A 17,775-nucleotide genomic window follows, 5' to 3' on the forward strand; every position below is an offset into this window, starting at 1 on the left:
ACTATTAGTCAATCTTATATTAGAAATGCCAACTATAATGATAAATGAAGAAAAAAATTAGAGTAGAAAATGAGGGAACAAAAATATTCTTTTTGACAGATGCTATGACAGTACAGCTAGAGAATCCCAGAGAAAATTTAAAAAGTACTTGAAATAATTAACAGCTTCAGCTTAATTACAGGATATAAAATAAGCCCACATAAATCATCAACATTTCTCCATATTACTAACAAAGTCTGGCAGGAAGAAATAGAAATAAAAGTTCCACTTAAAATAACTGTAGACAATATAAAATACTTGGGAGCCTAGCTGACAAGACAAACCCAGGGATTATATGAACGCAATTATAAAACTTTCTTTATACAAATAAAGACAGTCCTTAAAAATTGGAGAAACAATTGCTTGTGAGTACAGTGAGCCAATAAAATAAAAATGAAAATACTACCTTTATTAATCTACTTATTCAGTGGTATACAAAACAACCTCCTCCCCTAAAAAAGTATTTATTGTAGTGCTAGAAAAAAAATAACACATTTCATCTGAAAGGAAAAAATGGTCAAGAATATCAAGGGAACTAAGGGGGGGGGAGAATATGAAAGAAGGTAGTCTAGTATTAAATCTCAATTATACTACAAAGTATAATCTCCTGCTGGCTAAGAAATAGGTGAATTAGTTGAATAGATTAGGTACACAAGATAGTAGTAAAAAACCATAATAATCTAGTATTTGACAAACACAAAGATTCAATAAAGGACAAGAACTCACTATTTGACAAAATAACTTGGAAAACTGGAAAGAAGTTTGGCAGAAACTAAATATGGATTATATTTTACAAATGAGGTGCAAAGGAAAAATAGAAACAGAAGCATTAGAGGGAGGAGGAGGATTTATAGGTCCGAAAATCTACTCACATCAGGAATGGGTCAAATAGGCAACACTACATATACACTATAAAGGGTATAGCACCCTCCAAAATCTATAAAGGAATAAAGGGGAAGTATGGGCAGAGGAGGGAAATCAAAGGGTGGAGGAAGAAGACAAGGGAGAGATCCATGGATGAGGGGAGTTTAAGTAATAGCAAGGCAAGTTAAGCAGAATTAATGTAGAAGAGTTAGCAAGGATAGGAAAGAAGAGATAAGTCAAACTTAAAGATTCCATCAAGAGAGAAATCTACATTATGTGCCTTCTAGATGCATGTTTATATGTGGGTAAATGCATGTCTATATATGTGTATCTGAATATATGTAGCTATATATTCATGTTACTCTGTGTTTGTGTGTATATAGATATATGTGAGTGGGTCTGTGGGTGGTTGTGAATGTGTATGTATGTGTATATATATATATATATATATATATATATATATATATATATATATATATATATATATATATATACACACACATACATATTGTGTGGATTGGGTATGTAGGTGTGTGGATATGAGTGTGTATACGTGTGTATATCACATATCTTTCTCTTTCTCTCTCTCTGCATATATCTATCTCTATCTCTATCTCTATCTCTATCTCTATCTCTATCTGTGCTTAACTACTGCCTGCTTGGGGGATGTGAGAGGGATGAAAGGGGGGGGAAAGAATAAATTTTTAAAAAGTACACAGCAGAGAACAAAAGAATAACCAAGTTAGCAAAGAAAAGATGGACACTCGAATATAATTTCTTCTATTATTATATATCCTTTCTTGAACTGGTACTTTATTGTTATACATTTTGAATCCTCCTTGATGTTCTGTTGGGCACATGACAATGTTCTGTTTTGTTTTATTTTCCTTTTCTGTTTTTTTCTTTTCTATTCTAAGTAATAATTTTAAAAACTATGCATTCATTCCCTTTGACCCAGCAATTCCATTAGGTCTGTATTCTAAAGAGATTTTTAAAGAGAAAATTAACTGTATGTACAAAACTATTTTTAGAAGCTCTTTTTGTGGTGACAGAGTATTGGAAATGAGGGGACACCCATTAACTGGGGAATAGCTGAACAAGCAGTGATATATGGTTGTGATAAAATACTATCTATTGTGCTTAAGAAATAAAGAAGGGGTCAGAGAAATATGGGAAGACTTATATGAACTGACACAGAGGGAAGTGAGTAGAAGCTGGAGAATGCTTTATACAACAATATTATAAAGATAAACAAATTGAAAGACTTGGGAACTCCACCATTGCAGAGGAATCATGATGAAGCATTTCCTGATTTCAGGGTGGGCAAAGAGTGGCCGTGAATGGTGCTTTCTTATTGGTTTATCTCTTTAAGATTTACAGAACACCTAGGAGAGACCCCCAGACAGAGGCAGCCCTATGGGTTGGAGCTCAGGATCTGGGAAAGGAAATGTGGGAATTAACAAGACTGAAAGGCTCTCACTGGATGGTGGATGGCTTTGAATGCCTGTGGATTAAAGTTTCTTAGGAAGACTGGGGTACCACCAAAAGATTTGAGGAGGGGAGAGACCCAATTAGAGGGGGCAGGGGGACAGCACCTGAGGGTGTATATGAAGGATGGACTGGTGAGAGAGGCTGGAGGCTGGCTGACCATTTAATAGTCTTGGTTAATGATCCCAGGATTGGGAGCTCCCCACAATCCTGGAATACTCTGGCATTCCCTGGGCTCTTTCCCTTCTCCCTTCAGCCCCTCGGGTCCAACTGGGTTCTGTCAGTCTTAATGAGGCCTTGGGGACAGAGACCCTAACAAGGCTCACGGGGGCTCATTAGTGGATCCAATTGTGCCCAGAGATCCAGGGAATTGAGGCTGGAAAATTCCCTCTCTGCCTGCCTGTCTGCTCCCCTCCTGAGTCCCCCCTGAGTCCCTAAGCCCATCAACTTCCCCAGGGGACTATGAGTTAGGTTGGGGTAGGGAGAGCATGAAGGGTCGCTCTTATAGAGGCTCAGTCCGGAGCTGACGTTCCCCACCCATTGAGGGCAGGGCCTGAGCGAGCCAGGCCAGAGGTGGCCAAAGCTGAAGGTGGAGGAAGGAGAGAGGTAAGAACGGAGATCAGAGCCGGTGGGAGCAGGGGGCTAAAGGCCGGACTTGGAGCCGGTGCCCTCTGCAGAGACCTCAGCGGCCATGAGCACTGGAGGGTTCACGTAAGTGTCAGCTCTGGGCAAATCTGCCCCTGCCCAGGCACAGCTGGGCAGGCAAGGGGTGCCAAGAGGGAGCTTGTGGATGGGGCTCCCTGTCCCTCCCACTTCCTCTGCCTGTGCCCGCCTGGGCTCCTGGTCACCTCTGACCGTCTCCTCCATTTTCTGTCTTTCATCCTCTCTTTTTCTCATTTCTGTGTCCCTGTCTCATCCATTGGTCTTTGTCACTCTGCCTCCATGAGAGTCTGTTGGTCTCTCTCTCTCTCTCTCTTCCTCCTTCCCGGCTGTTACTATCTCGCTGTTTGTTGTTTCCTATGTAACATTTGCCATAGGCCAGCCTGGCACTACCGAGCAAGAACAACCCCCAGAGAAAGGGGGCACTAGTTACCTGCGATGCCAAGTTCAGAATCTGGCCCATTGCTTAGCTCATCCCCCTGCCCTGGGGCCTTCAAAGCAGCCCCAGCTAAGCCCAGTCACTGGGGCTCACAAAGGGCCAAATGTCAGGAGAGCAGGGGTCAAGCCCGTGCCCCCATGATGCTCTGAAGCAAATGCTTCTCTGGGCCTCAGTTTCTCCATCCATAACAAGAGAGGAGGTTGTGCCTGAAGGTCCTTTCCAGGACTTATCTTTTACCCAAGGTTCCCTCCACACCACCTGGGAGGGGGCCTAGAAAAGTGGGCTGAGAAGCCTTCAGAGAAGACACAGACGGGCACTGGTGGTGCTCGCCCACTGAGACAACTAGGAGCCAGCTTGACTGTCATGACATGACTCCTGACAGATCCAAATGTCTTCCAAAACCATCTCGGGAAGAGAGGAGAAAATAAAATGTCCCATTGCTGCCTAGGACCATGTGCAAAGGCTGACAGGTCGCTACTGACCGCAGTGAAATAAGCCCCCTGAGCTGAGAGAAGGGGGTGCTCAGCATTTGCATCTCACTGAGCACTGTATAGGGCCTGCACTAACCCCTCAGGCCAGTCTGTGGTTTTTATTAAATTTATTAAAGCATGCCGTCAGAGAACCAGAAGTGGCCTCCATGGCCTCGGGTCTGAGTGTCCTCCCACGTGCCCCTGCTCTGAGACCTCCCAGGAGGAAGAGCCCACCTTTTTCGCCTCTTTGGAGGTCTTGTGGTGAAGGTGCGAATCTAACCCTAACCCTCCTTTCAGGTGTTTGCAGACCCCGGCCCCTCTCCTCCCCCATTGTTCCTGACCCTTCAGATCCCTGAACAGACCAATCAGGTTTTCAGGACACCCCCCCCCCCAGTCGTTTTACCCTGGCCTAAGCATGCTTGGTTAAGGCTCATAGGTCAGAGACCTGGTGGGGAAAGGGAACCAAGTGAAAGGTTTTGTAGAATAGTTTGGCCCCTTGAAATTTAGTCCTTCATGGCTGGATGTCCGTTTAGCTCAATTTGTATCCAAAAGAAATCCCTGCCACTTCCCGAGGTAGCCTGGGACACTTTTAGACAGTTTGTTACATGGTGTCCCTTTGCAGCTTCTACCCATGAATCCAATGGGTCGATCAAAATATGATCCCCTGGGACCAAAGCCGAAGAGGTCTCCAGTGGAGTGACCGGGGATCTGTGTCTGTTCATGCTTTTTCCGGTCCACCATTTTGTCCAGTCCTGAATAAAGGCAGAGATGACTCTGCCTCCACTCTCAAGGGGACAAGTGGAGGGACGACAGACACATAGAGGGTGAGCATCAGAGTGGACAAAGACCTGGGCAGGCTAGAACACTGAGCAAGACCCCCCCCCCCAATGACTCGGACTCAGAGGAAATGTCCGCAACTGGGCTGGGGTTGGCAGAGCAGTCTGTGGGGAGAAAGGTGAGTCGGAGCATCAGTCTGCAAGCATCCATTAAGCGCCTACTGCACGCTGAATTGTGCTAAGGCTATGAAGAAAGACAAAATGCCTTCAAGAATTCATAGCCTGAAGGTGGAGAAAAATTACTTATGGAAAAGTTGTAGATGCAGAGAACTGGACATAATGTCAGAGAGGGCGTCACAATGGAGGCGGATGGAGAAAGTCTTCCAGCTGGAGTCTTAGTTGGGAATTAAAGGAAGCCAGGGAACTGACCAGGAAGCCAAGGTGAGGAGGGAGAGCATTCCAGGCCTGGCAGACAGCCGCCGAAAACCCCCGGAGTGGAAGGATAGAGCGTCGTCTGCTTCCGGGAACAGCCGGGAGACCACGGTCATGGGACGGAGGGTTATGGGAGGAGGGGGGGAGAGTGAGGAGCCAGGAGGCTGGCTTTGCTCCTGGAGGCAAGGGGGAGCCGGTGGAGCCCAGTGAGTAGGAAGTGACACGTTGGACCTGAGCTTTGGGCTGAAGGAAGGATGGGGTGGATGGGGCTTGCCACAGTCCAGACATGAGGCGCCAGGGGCAGCGTCAGAGCAGGTAAGGGGGCTCCTGTTGGGGAGATGATAGGGACAGGCCTTGGCACCCCAGCAGAAGCAGAGGAGAGACGTTGAGGGTCCGGGCGCGGTCCTGGCTTGAGGGGTGGGAGGCAGGCGGGGTTGGGGGGGGCTGAATAAGCATTTACATGGTTCCCACTGGGTGCCAGTCTCCGGAGCCGGTGCTTTCCACGGCTATCGCCACACTGGGTCTTCAGCACGAGGCTGGGAAGGAGGCGCTCTCCCCGTTCCTGAACCCCGAGCTGTTCATTGGGCCACGGTCTCCGGTCCGAGGCTGCATCAGCCCAGTGCCCGGCGCCCAGTGGGAGCTTAAGCTTCCTTCCCCCACAGTCTGGGACAGGTGCTGGGGAGGGATTGCTACTCCTCCCCCCCCCCGGGGGTCGCTCCCGTGTGGCAGTGGGGGAGCTCTAAGGAGCGGCCCCACTCCCCCGCCTCCACCCGTGAGGGACTCTCCGGGGAAGGAGTGACCGGAGGCGCTAAGCTCCCGCCCCGGGGGAGGGGGGAGACGATGGGAATGGGGGCTCCGGCAGCCGCCGGGAGAACCCCCCAAGGGTGCGGTGAGCTCCCCGTCCTGGGAGGCTCGCGACAGAGCCTGCGGGGCTGCCCACTGGGGGCAACGTCGCAGGGAACCCGGGGGCGGCTGCGGCCCCCGCGGCACGGGCTTGGGGCTCGGCGGGCTGCCCCTTCGCACCCAGCCAGGCTGCTCGCTCGCCGAGCTCCGAGCCGGCTCCCTGGGCGGCTGAGCGAGGTCGGGGCCCTGGCCAGACCTGTTTGGCTTGTGTAGGTGGGGGGAGGGAGGCTCCAGCAGGAGGTCAGGGATCTCTAAGCCCCCCCGCTTGGGACTCCGAAGTGCCGGTGTGTGGTCGGTCCGGGGCCGGACCCCGTCCCCGCCAGCGCGCGCCCCAGCCCTCGTATCCGTTCCTCCCCAGGGCCCCCGCCATGAGCCTGCGACCGGAGGCCAACTGGACGGGCCGGCTGCCGCGCGAGTTCGTGATCCTGGGCTTCTCGGGCTGGCCGCGGGGGCTGCGGGCCCTGCTCTTCGCGCTGGGGCTGCCCCTGTACGCCGCCACGCTGGCCGGCAACCTGCTGATCGTGGCGCTGGCGGCGGCCGACCGCGCGCTGCGCACGCCCATGTACTTCTTCCTGGGCTCGCTGTCCGCCGTGGAGGTGGCCTACACCCTGGTGCTGACGCCGCGCACGCTGGCCGGCTTCCTGCTGCCCCCCGGGGGCCACGCGGTGCCGGCCGCCGCCTGCGCCGCCCAGATGGGCCTCTTCGTGGCCCTGGGCGGCGCCGAGTGCCTGCTGCTGGCCGCCATGGCCCTGGACCGCTACCTGGCCATCTGCCGCCCGCTGCGCTACCCGCAGCTCGTGACGCCCGCCCTGTGCTGGCGCCTGCTGGCGGCGTGCTGCGCCGGCGGAGCCGCGCTGGCCCTGGCGCTGACCGTGGCCATCTTCCAGCTGCCCTTCTGCCGCGGCCACCTGGTCAACCACGTCTTCTGCGACCTGCCCGCGCTGCTGGAGCTGGCCTGCGGGGACAAGGCGCTGCAGGAGCGCGCGCTGCTGGCCGCCTGCCTCCTGCTGCTGGTGCTGCCCCTGGCCCTCATCCTGCTGTCCTACGCGCGCGTGCTGGCCACCATCCTGGGCGCGGGGGCCGCGGCCGAGGGCCGCCGCAAGGCGCTGGGCACCGTGGCCTCGCACCTCACCGTGGCCGTGCTGCATTACGGCTGCGCCACGGCCATGTACGCGCGGCCCCTGGAGGGCCGCTCGCTGGAGCAGGACAAGCTGGTGTCCCTGGTTTACATCTACCTCACCCCCCTCCTCTACCCGGCCATCTACACCCTGCGCAACCGGGACATGCAGGGGGCCCTGCGCCGGGCGCTGGCCGCCCCCCGCACGGCCGGCCTGAGCTCCCGGGGCTGAGGGGGGCGGGGGGCAGGGGAAAGGCTCTAACGGAAGCCCCTGTCCGGAGGGGATGGAAGGCGCTGGCAGCAACGCCAGAGGAAGGCTCCGACCCCACCAGCAGGCGGGCGGCCATCCAGACCCATTTATTACGCTTCTACTACGTGCCAGAAACCGTGTTAAGTGCTGGGAGTGCAATGCACGGGGAAAGTCGGGCCCCGCTTCCGAGGAGCTCCCGCCAAAATGGAGAGCGGAGGCGCGGGAGGGGAGGGAGGAAAGGAACCGGCATTTATTAAGCACCTCCCGGGGGCCGGACGCCGCGGACGCGTCAAAGAGCGCCCTGTCTAACGCGAGACACTAACCCTGTGGACGGGGGAGAGCGGATCGTGGGGAGAGCGAAGATTCAGGCGGATCACACGCTGTGGCAGAGGAGGGGCAGAGCTTTCCGGCGGAGGGGACGGCCAGAGGACGCGTCGAGTGCTCGAGTGACGTGAGCAAGGAGGCCAAGTGTCCCTGGAGCAAGGGGACATTGGGACTTTGACAGCCGATCGAGGCTGGAAAAAGGTAGAGGAAAGAAGGCAGCTAAGAAGGACTACCGAGGATTCTCTGGTCCTGGAGGGGTGGGAAAGCCCCCGGAAACTAAGAGGAAGGAAGGTGGAGGTCACTTTAAGAGCTGAATGTAGGGTGGACTGGAGGGGAGAGAGCTTATGGCCAGAAGCTCACCACCAATTAGTCCAAGGCATGTATCTCCCTTTCTCCCCAGGAGCATGGACTGCACCGGGAGAACACTGGGCTTCCCTAACTCCCGGCTGGAGGAGCTGCTCCTGAGACACCTTCTCTTTGGAAACACACTCAAGGCATCTCCTAGCCTGGTCTAATTCACATTTTAGACACTGAGACCATACCAAGAATTTAGGCTTGCCTCAATAGAAAAAAAAAAAAAAAAAAAAAAAAAAAAAAAAGCTGTTATCATAATTGATTACATGAATTAGAAGTGTTTAAAATCATGTGATTATATCAATAGAGACAGAAAAGGCACTTGACAAAATACAACTCCCATCTCTATTTTTAAAATTTTGAAAGAAAAGGAATAAATGGATTTTTCCTTAAAAATGATAAGAAGCATCTTCCTAAAGCCACCAGCAAGTATTATTTGTAATGGGAATAAGCTAGAAGACTTACAATAATATTAGGAGTCAAACAAGGACGACCATTATCACCAATATTACTCAATATTGTAATAGAAATGCTAACAATAGCAGTAAGTGAAGAAAAAGAAATGGAGGGAATCAGATTGGGCAATGAGGCAATACAACTGGCTCCTTTTGCAGATGATATATGGTATACTTGGAAAACCCTAGAGATTCAACTTTAAAAAGAGTAGAAATAACTAATAATTTTAGCAAAATAGTAGGAAAAAAATGATCCACCTAAAACATTAACATTTTTATATAACACTAACAATGCCCTGCAGGGAGAGATAGGAAGTCACATTTCATTTAAAACAACCACAGACAATATAAAACACTTAAAAGTGTGCCTGCCAAGCCAAAACCTAAATGAACATAATTATGAAATACTTTTTATATGAAATCATATTTAAATAATTGAGTAAGCAGAGTCAATGTAATAAAAATGACAGTTCTACCTGATCTACTTATCTAGTGCCATCCCAGTTAAACTACTAAAAATTATTTTATTGAGCTATAAAAATAACATTCATTTGGAAGAACCAAAAATCAAGAATAACAAAGGAATTAATAAAAATGTAAATGAAGGATGTTCAGCATTACCAGATCTTAAACTGTATTATAAGGCAGTTATTGTCAGAACTATGTGGGACTGGTTAAGAAAGAATAATGGAATAAGAGGAATAGGATAGGTAGACAACACACAGTAGGAAATGATTATAGTAATCATATACTTGATAAATGTAAAGATTTAAGATTTGGGGATGACAATGTTAGGAAAACTAGAAAGCCATCTGACAGAAATTAGGTATAGACTAATATCTTACACCATTTACCAAGGGAATATTAAAATGGATGCATGATTTAGACATATAGAAAAACAGCATAAGTACATTTAGAGAAGCACATTACCTATTAGATTTATAGATAAGAAAACAATTGATCAATAAATGTGAAATAGAGACCATAGAAGGATATAAAGTGGATAATTTTGCTTACTTTAGATTAAAAAGATGAAAAATTATTGCCTAAATAAAATCAACGTAGCCAAAATTAGAAGGAAAGCAGAAAATTAGGGGAGGGGAATTATAGAACAATTCTCTGATAAAGGCACATCTCAAACTTATAAACTAGTCAAATTTATAAAAATATGAATCATCCCCTATTTTATAAGTGGTCACAGGATAGGAACAGACAGTTTTTGGAAGAAAAAAACCAAAACTATATATAGCCATATTAAAAATACTCTAATGATTGGAGAAATGCAAATTAAAACAACTTCTCACACCTATCTGGATGGCTAACAGGATAGAAGGGGAAAATCACAAATGTTGGAGGGGATATGGAAAAATGGGCATACTATTACACTTTGTGGAACTGTGAAATTATCCCACCATATTAGAAAAAATCTAGAATTATGCCCAGGGTTCCTAAACTGTGTGTACATTCTTTTTGATCCATTTCCCAAGGTGATCTGGGGGGTGGGGGAAGGTAATATTCTAAAACATATATGGCAGCTCTCTTTGTGGAGACAAAGAGCTGGAAATTGCGGGAATAGCCATAAACTGGGGAGTGCCAATGTGCGCTGTGATCAAGGACTGTGATGAAATGCTACTGTCATAAGAAATGATGGAGTGAGTGATTTTAGAAAAACATGGAAGGAGTCGCATGAAATAATTCCCAGAAGGCTATTGACAATAAGAGCAACGCTGTTTGAAGAGTAGCTAAAAACCCAATCTGAGCTCAAATCTACTACAAGGGAGGAAGATGCCGCCCACCAGTAGAGAAAGAGCTGATCTGTAGGTGCATGTATTGCATAGTTCCTCTCTCTCTCTCTCTCAATCTCTCTCTCTCTCTCTCTCTCTCTCTCTCTCTCTCTCTCTCTCTCTCTCTCTCTCTCTCTCTCTCTCTCTCTTCTCTCTCTCTCTCTCTCTCTCTCTCTCTCTCTCTCTCTCTCTCTCTCTCTCTCTCTCTCTCTCTCTCTCACACACACACACACACACACACACACACACACCCCAAAATCTCTCACACACAAATACTAAGCTCAAAGGGGGGATGGGAAGGAGGGTGACAACTCAGAACTCAAAATGTAACATAAAATAAATATTAAAAAAACAAAACAAACAAACAAACAAACAAAAAAAAACCCCAAGCTCAATGTGGAGAGCAGTGATCTGGCAGGAGTCTGTCTGCAGAAAGCTCTGAAGACAAGGAGAGGTCCTGTGCGCTCTGGAGTGGAAGGAGATGAGATCCCTCCGGTTCTGTCATCCTCAGACCTTATCCACGGGTGCCACATTTCAGAAGGAATATCAAAGAGTTAGAAAAAGACACCCTGGAGGGTAAAGGGACATCATCAGTGAAGCTACTTGGCAGACTCAACCTGGGGAAGAGAACTGGGGGCTAGGGCAAGGGAGGATGCTAAGTAAGTAGCTCTGGAGAGCAGAACCAGGAGCAGCAAGGGGAGGAAGCTTTACAAGACCTTTCCAGCTGCCCCAGCATGGGATAAGGCTGTGTGGGGAAGAGAGGTTGTCCATAGGGATTATCCAGGAGAGATCAGAGGACCACCATGTGGCTCACAGAGGGAGACCCTTCTGGAGTCGGTTACACTGGATGGCCCCCAAGACTTCATTCATTCATCATCCAGCCTGAAACTGCAGGACAGCTTCCTGGAGGACCTTTGGCTGGCAGGTGCAGCAGAGGGCACATGTGAGTGTAAACCACACACCTCCTGGCTGCGGGTAATATCTGACCCTTAGTTTCTTCACTTGGAAGATGAGGGGGTTGCACCTACTGGCCTAGGCAAGTTCCTGCCTCCCTAAGCTCCTACAGCTCTGGGTTTTTAGAATTCCGCATGAGTCGTGTGAGCAACCATGTAATGTGAGTCGGATTTGGGTTGGAACCTGGGGCTTTCTGATTCCTTTTCTGTAAATTGAGCATGGTGCCTGACATAGACCTCCGAGCTCCCTCCCACTTGGGTCAATCTGAATTTGAAATGACAAGGCCCAAGCTGGTTCACCATGCTCCCCAAATCACCCTGTAATCCTCACCCTACCCCTACCCCTAAATGTCTCCCTAACTCTAACCCTAATCCTAACCCTAACCACCCTAACCCTAAATATAACTAGCACTATCCATCATTGATCCAGCTTCCTGTTAGCGGCCCCTCCCCCACTGCAGTCCCTCCTTCAGCCCCGAGTCTGCTCCGGGGAAAGCTCTGAGCTTCCAAGAGGAAGTCAGCTCTCCATTCCCCCCTCCCCTCCCCCGCCCGTTACCCACAGGGAGCAGCCTTCCAGCCCCGCCTGAGCTGGCCGGGGCACACAGACCAGGTCAGACGGGTCTCACAGATGCCTACTCACACTCACACACTCACATTCACACACATGCTCTCACATTCTCTCACACACACACACTCTCTCCTACACTCAGACACACACATACTCAAACTCAAGATACACTCTCATACACATACACACTTTCTCACACACACTCACATTCACACACACCCTCACACTTACACTCACAGTCACACACACTCACACCCTCCCAACACACTTACACACTTTCTCACACTCACATTCACATACACACATTTACACCCTCTCACACACACTTACTTTCTCACACTCAACTCACACACATTCCCTCGAACACACTCACACACACATTTACACACACACACACTTATACTCTCACACATATTCACTTACACACACTCACATTTACACACTTATACTATCTTATACACTTTCTCACACACCCTCACACACTCACACACTTCCTCACACTCACTTTCACACACATTCACATACACGCATTTACACCCTCTCACACACTCACACTTTCTCACACACTTACATTTACACACACACTTATACTCACACACACACATTCCCTCGCACACACTCTCACATACTCACATTTACACACACATACTCTCACACACACGTTCACTCACACACTCACATTTACACACACTCACACACACACTTCCTCACACTCACTCTCACACACACATTCACATACACGCATTTACACCCTCTCACACTCACACTTACTCTCATACTCTCACACACTCACATTTACACACACACTTATACTCTCACACACTTTCTCACACACACATTCCCTCGCACACACTCTTACACACTCACACTTATACTCGCTCTCTCACACACTTTCTCACACTCACACCCACCCACCCACACCCACTGCTCTTTGGAGTGAACTCTGGCAGTCTGAGGCTGGAGCTGTTCCCGAAGGCTTTCTTACTGCCTCAGAGCTCCCCCTGGTGGTGAAGTCTCTGATGTCAGTTAAGGACAGCTCTCCCCACCCCAAAGGATCTCCTACAGGCAAGGCTTCCTCGGGGCTTCCTCTCACTGTGAATCTGCGGTCTCCCGAAGTTTCAGGGGTGCTCTGACCACACGCGGCACACACGACCTGCTGAGTCTCTTCTGAACCAGCGCAGCCATCGTTTTGGATTTCCTTTCCAGGGGAGCGATATACTTCCTTTCCCCCCTGCCAGGCCCACCCACCACCATGTCCTGTCCCTGTCCCTTGTCCGGCAGCTTCCCGAGGCCCCCAGTGATTTGCAGCAGAGACTGGAAAATGACAGTGAAAGGACCCAAGGGAACAGAAGGGCAGCTGTGAGGGGTCCCCACCAGTCAATGGCGCGGGAGGAGGGTATTAGTCCTTCCCTTGGGGTCCTCAGGACCTCCCAGCGACCATAGAACTCATTTAGTGTCACCCACTCGTTTTCTAGATGGAAAAGTGGAAGTCAAAGCTGGACTTCACCCCCCTACACCCACTGTTTCTCCATTCTGGGCTGCCTCAGTTTCCTTCTTTGTAAATGGAAAGATTGCTGCCTGATAGCAGCAGACGACTTCCCCTTCCCTCTCTGTGTAGCTGGTTCTGATGACCTCCCAATGGGAGTGAGGGAGAGGGGGGAGTGGAGTTAAAGCTGTGACTGCCCGGAGCTGTCCAGCCTCAGGTCCCTGGGGGAACTGGGCTCTGAGAGTCACCGCTGTGCTCCCAAATCACCAGAGGCTCCCCGGTATCTCCGAGGAAACAACCCCGAGTCCGGCAGCTCCAGGCTTTCCTTCCTCCCCAGAATTTACTGGTCGCTCTGGGGACCCCGTCCCGCTTCCATGCTTTTGGCCACGCTGTGCCCGGTGCCTCTTCCTCTCTGACTCCTGATCTTCCTGGCTGCCTTCTACAGGAAGCCTTCCCTGATTCTCCTGCACTCCATGCCTTGCTTAATTACCCCCTGTTCATGCTGGTTGCAAGTATAGCTTTGGATGCAGCCTCCACTGGACGGAGCGCCCAGAAACCTTCTACTTAGCACAGTGTTGGGCACATATTAGGTGCTTAATACATGTAGAAGAGATGGGGACAGTTCTATAGATATAAACTGAGGGCTGATTGGGCTGAGGCCTCTCTGGTCAGATGGGTAAACTGAGGGCTGATTGGGCTGAAATCTCTCTGAACAGAGGGGTAAACTGAGGCTTGGCTGGGCTGAAACTTCTCTGGACAGAAGGGTAAACTGAGGCCTGGATGGGCTATGAGACCTGTCTGGTTAGGTAAACTGAGGGCCGAGTGGGTTATGAGACCTCTCGGTCCGGGCACGTGCTCCTCCTCCACTCCTCCATTTCTGCCAGCTGGGACTCGCGAGGGAGGGTGAGCGGGCGAGAAGGGCGCATGCCTGCAGCGCCCCTCCTGCCTCCCGTGGACCTGGGCGCAGACAGAACCGGAAGCGCAGTCTGCCTCTTTTCTGCTCTCTCTCGCGGGGCCGCTCTAGACGCTGTGGAGGTCCAGGCTCTGCCCCAGGACGCCCGCTCTCCGGGAGCCTCTTTAGCCTCTGCTCCAATGGCCTCGGGGTGCAGCCCCTCTATTACCGGGGCGCGACCCTGTATTCCCGCCCACAGTCTTCCCCCCGATACAGAGCAAGGGTCTACTCGTTTCTATGACAACTGCGGGGGTAGGGGTGCACCGGCAAAGACAGTGCCATAGCAACCGCCTGCATCTGCGTAGTCATTCATCGAGCGCGCGAAGCCTCCTGGGATAGGTAGTCCGATGGAGGAACCCTAAGGACTCCTGTGCGCGTGCGTGTGGCCTCCCCCCACCCCCGGCTCTGTGGTTTAGGTGGTTCTGGGTCCGACATTCTAGGCTTCAGAAGGCGCTAGAAGACCCGACCCCCCCCCGCTCCCCCCGACCCTGCATGTTCCCAGAGAAGCGCAGGAAGAGCCAGGAAGCCGCAGAGACGCAGCCGGGAATCCGTCAGTCAGTCTACAGGCCTTTATTACAAACGCCGACCCGATCCTCCCCAGCTTTGCAGAGCTCTTGGCTTGTGCGAAGGGAACCGGGGCTTGGGGGGTGGGGGGGTCACAGGGCTTCCCGGCCGTGCCCCCAGGAGGGGAGGGGGCGGCAAAGCAGTGGGGTACGGGCTCCCCCTGCGCCCGAGGAGGGCCGGGGGCACAGCTCAGCGATCCCCGCCCCACCCCCAACCCGGAGAGGAAGCTAATTCTCCCCTGACTCTGGCCACTGTACGTCTTCCGTTCACTACCTGCAGCCCCTGAGGCCTTTTCTGGGCCTCAGTTTGCTTCTCTAGAAAATGGGGGAATTGTACCAGATCATTCCAGGGGTGGAAGCCCAGACGTGGGGCCCACGGTGACCGTGCCAGCCAACCCTGTTCATCTTCTCGGGCTGCCTCAGTTTCCCCATCTATGAGCCTCGGGACGGCTCTCAGCCCCCCAGGGGGTCACCATCAGCAGTCTCTCCTTCCCGGGACTGGGTGGGCGGAGCGTCCGCTTGAGCCCCGCCTGGGGGAGGTCCAGACAAGTCCTCGGGGCCCTCCTCTTCCTCGAGGCCCTCGTCTTCCTCGGGGCCCTCGTCTTTTCCCGGGCCCTCCTCTTCTCCGGGGCCGCCTTCTTCTCCGGGCCGGGTCCGATCCAGGGGCGGGGGCGGGGGCGGGGCCGTCCCCGGGGCCAGGAACCAGGAGGCGTTGGCGGGCGTGGGCGGCAGGTGCGGGAGCACCACGGCGTGGGAGGTGGCGTGGGGGATGAGGAAGAAGATGTACACGCCGGACACCACCAGCCCCGCGGTCACCAGCACGGCCAGCGTGACCGCCGCGTGGAAGGCCCACGTGGAGCCGTCCCAGCCCAGCGGCCGGACCTGCGGCCGGCCCAGCCGCAGAGGGCCGGGCAGCGGGGGGCCCTGGCGGGCCTTGGCCGAGCTCGGGCCCGCGGAGGGCGGCCGCAAGTAGAGAAGGCCGCGGCGGCGGTCGAAGCGCACCGAGTCCGGGCCCAGGCCGGGGCCCTGGGCGTCGCGGGGCAGGAGCCTGGGCTCCGTGGGCAGGGCGGGGGGCCCGCGGCGGGGGGGCAGGCGGGTGGGCGCCCGGCACATGGGGCAGGCTACGGCCTCCCCGCTGCCCACCGTGGCCAGCGACAGGCGCGCCAGGCACTCCAGGCAGAACACGTGGCCGCACGCCAGGCGCTTGGGCAGCTTGAAGACCCCGTCGAAGGGGGAGACGCAGATGAGGCAGTCCAGGGGGGAGGGCGGAGGCAGGATGGGGGACTCCGCCTCCGCCAGGCCGGGCCCGGGCCCCCCGTCCTCATCCTCTTCCTCTCCCTCCCCCCGGGGGGAGCGCGCGGTGGAACTGGGGGCCGGAGAGCTGGGGACGGACCAGGAGCGGGAGGGGCCCCGGGGCCAGCGCAGGCAGGACAGAGGGCACGGCATCGGAAACCTGCGTGGGGAGATGGAGACGGATGAGCCCGGGGGCGTGAGAAAGGGGGACGTGGGGGAGACAGAGACAGATGAGGAAGGGGGGACATGAGACAGGGACAGAGTGATGAGGAAGGGGGGACATAAGGAGACAAGGAGTGATGAGAAAGGGGGGACATAAGGAGACAGGGAGTGATGAGAAAGGGGGACATGAAACAGGGACAGAGTGATGAGGAAGGGGGGACATGAAACAGTGATGAGAAAGGGGGGACATAAGGAGACAGGGAGTGATGAGAAAGGGGGGCATGAGACAGGGACAGAGTGATGAGAAAGGGGGAGATAGAGGCGTGATGAGAAAGGGGGGACATAAGGAGACAGGGAGTGATGAGAAAGGGGGGACATGAAACAGTGGTGAGAAAGGGGGGACATAAGGAGACAGGGAGAATGATAAGGGGGGAGATAGAGACATGTGATGAGAAAAGGGGTACATGAGACAGGGACAGAGTGATGAGAAGGGGGGTACACGGGAGACAGGGGGGTACAAGGGAGAGGCAGACAGGGGCCCCAGGTGGAGGCCAACATCAGAGGGGACAGAGGCAGGTTATGGCGAGCGTCCCGCCAGAAAAGCCGGTTCCAATCCGGCCGAGCCCCTCTGGCTCGCCTAAGCTGCCCCCAACAGGTCTCCCTGGCTGGGTTGCCGGGCGGTCCAACGAGCATGCGCCCCCTCCCCGGGGCCCGCTCTAGGGGACGGGGGGGGAGGGGGGCTGAACCCAGGCGGGCTGGGGGGGGTTCGCTGGGAGGTGATCAGCGGGGGAGGGAGAGAGAGCTCCTGGAGTTGAAGCTGCCGGGGTTCCTGGCGGCCGGATGCCCGAGCCCTCCCTGAGGAGACAAGGGGGACTAGGACCCAATGCTGGGCCAGGAGGGCCGGGGAGCCGCTCCAGTCGGAGAGGGGGGGCACCTACCTGTCCCGGGGGAAAGCGGCGGGCACTCTGGCCCCCGCCGAGCTGGCCGCCCGACTCCCCTCCCGCCCGGGCCGCCCCGGCCCGGCCCCATCCCGAGCCTGGCATTCCGGTCTCTCCGAGATCATCTTCGAGGGGGCGGGGCGGGGTGGGGTCCACTCATAACCCCGGCTTGGCTTCCCAGGCCAGACCGGGTCGGCCCGCCCCCCGTGCTCCCGGCCCGACCGGTTGGGCCACCTCCCTACTGGGGGGGGAGCGGGCGGGACCTCCCCGGGGCCGGCCCCCCCAGCCGGTGCACCTGTGGGCGCCGCCCCGCCCCTCGGGCCGGCCCGGATGGCGGAGGCGGCCAGGAATGCCGGCCTGTCTCAGAGGTACCGCCGACCCCCCCAGGCTCCAGGAGCGGCGTCAGGGGGTGTGTCCTGGCCCAGCTGCTCCAAGAAAGCCTGGCACCCCAAATGCCTGTGACCTGCGGCCTTGGCATTCAGAGCCTCTGAGGGGGAGGCAGCAG

At 53.6% G+C, this 17,775-nt stretch overlaps 2 protein-coding genes across 2 annotated transcripts; one reads left to right on the plus strand and one right to left on the minus strand.

Moving 5' to 3' along the window:
* Positions 1-6,439: 6,439 nt before the first annotated feature.
* On the plus strand, positions 6,440-7,420 carry LOC141564530 (olfactory receptor 10AC1-like). The gene has a single exon (XM_074307103.1). It carries the CDS (start codon positions 6,440-6,442, stop codon positions 7,418-7,420), a length of 981 nt encoding a protein of 326 aa, XP_074163204.1.
* A 7,448-nt stretch (positions 7,421-14,868) lies between these two features.
* On the minus strand, positions 14,869-17,425 carry RNF225 (ring finger protein 225). Its single transcript, XM_074307102.1, has 2 exons — positions 17,271-17,425; positions 14,869-16,330 (listed from the first exon to the last, which is right to left on the minus strand). The coding sequence occupies exons 1-2, from the start codon at positions 17,393-17,395 to the stop codon at positions 15,331-15,333; spliced, it is 1,125 nt and encodes a 374-aa protein (XP_074163203.1). The 5' UTR covers positions 17,396-17,425; the 3' UTR covers positions 14,869-15,330.
* Positions 17,426-17,775: the final 350 nt, after the last annotated feature.

Source organism: Sminthopsis crassicaudata, chromosome 3 (genome assembly GCF_048593235.1).
Source record: "Sminthopsis crassicaudata isolate SCR6 chromosome 3, ASM4859323v1, whole genome shotgun sequence".
In the NCBI taxonomy this organism is placed as follows: Eukaryota; Metazoa; Chordata; class Mammalia; order Dasyuromorphia; family Dasyuridae; genus Sminthopsis; species Sminthopsis crassicaudata.

Coding starts and splice junctions, on each gene's coding strand:
- LOC141564530 (XM_074307103.1), top strand. CDS start 6,440: ATGAGCCTGCGACCGGAGGCCAACTGGACGGGCCGGCTGCCGCGCGAG.
- RNF225 (XM_074307102.1), bottom strand. CDS start 17,395: ATGATCTCGGAGAGACCGGAATGCCAGGCTCGGGATGGGGCCGGGCCG. Junction 16,331..17,270: donor GCCGCTTTCCCCCGGGACAG/GTAGGTGCCCCC, acceptor CTCCCCACGCAG/GTTTCCGATGCCGTGCCCTC.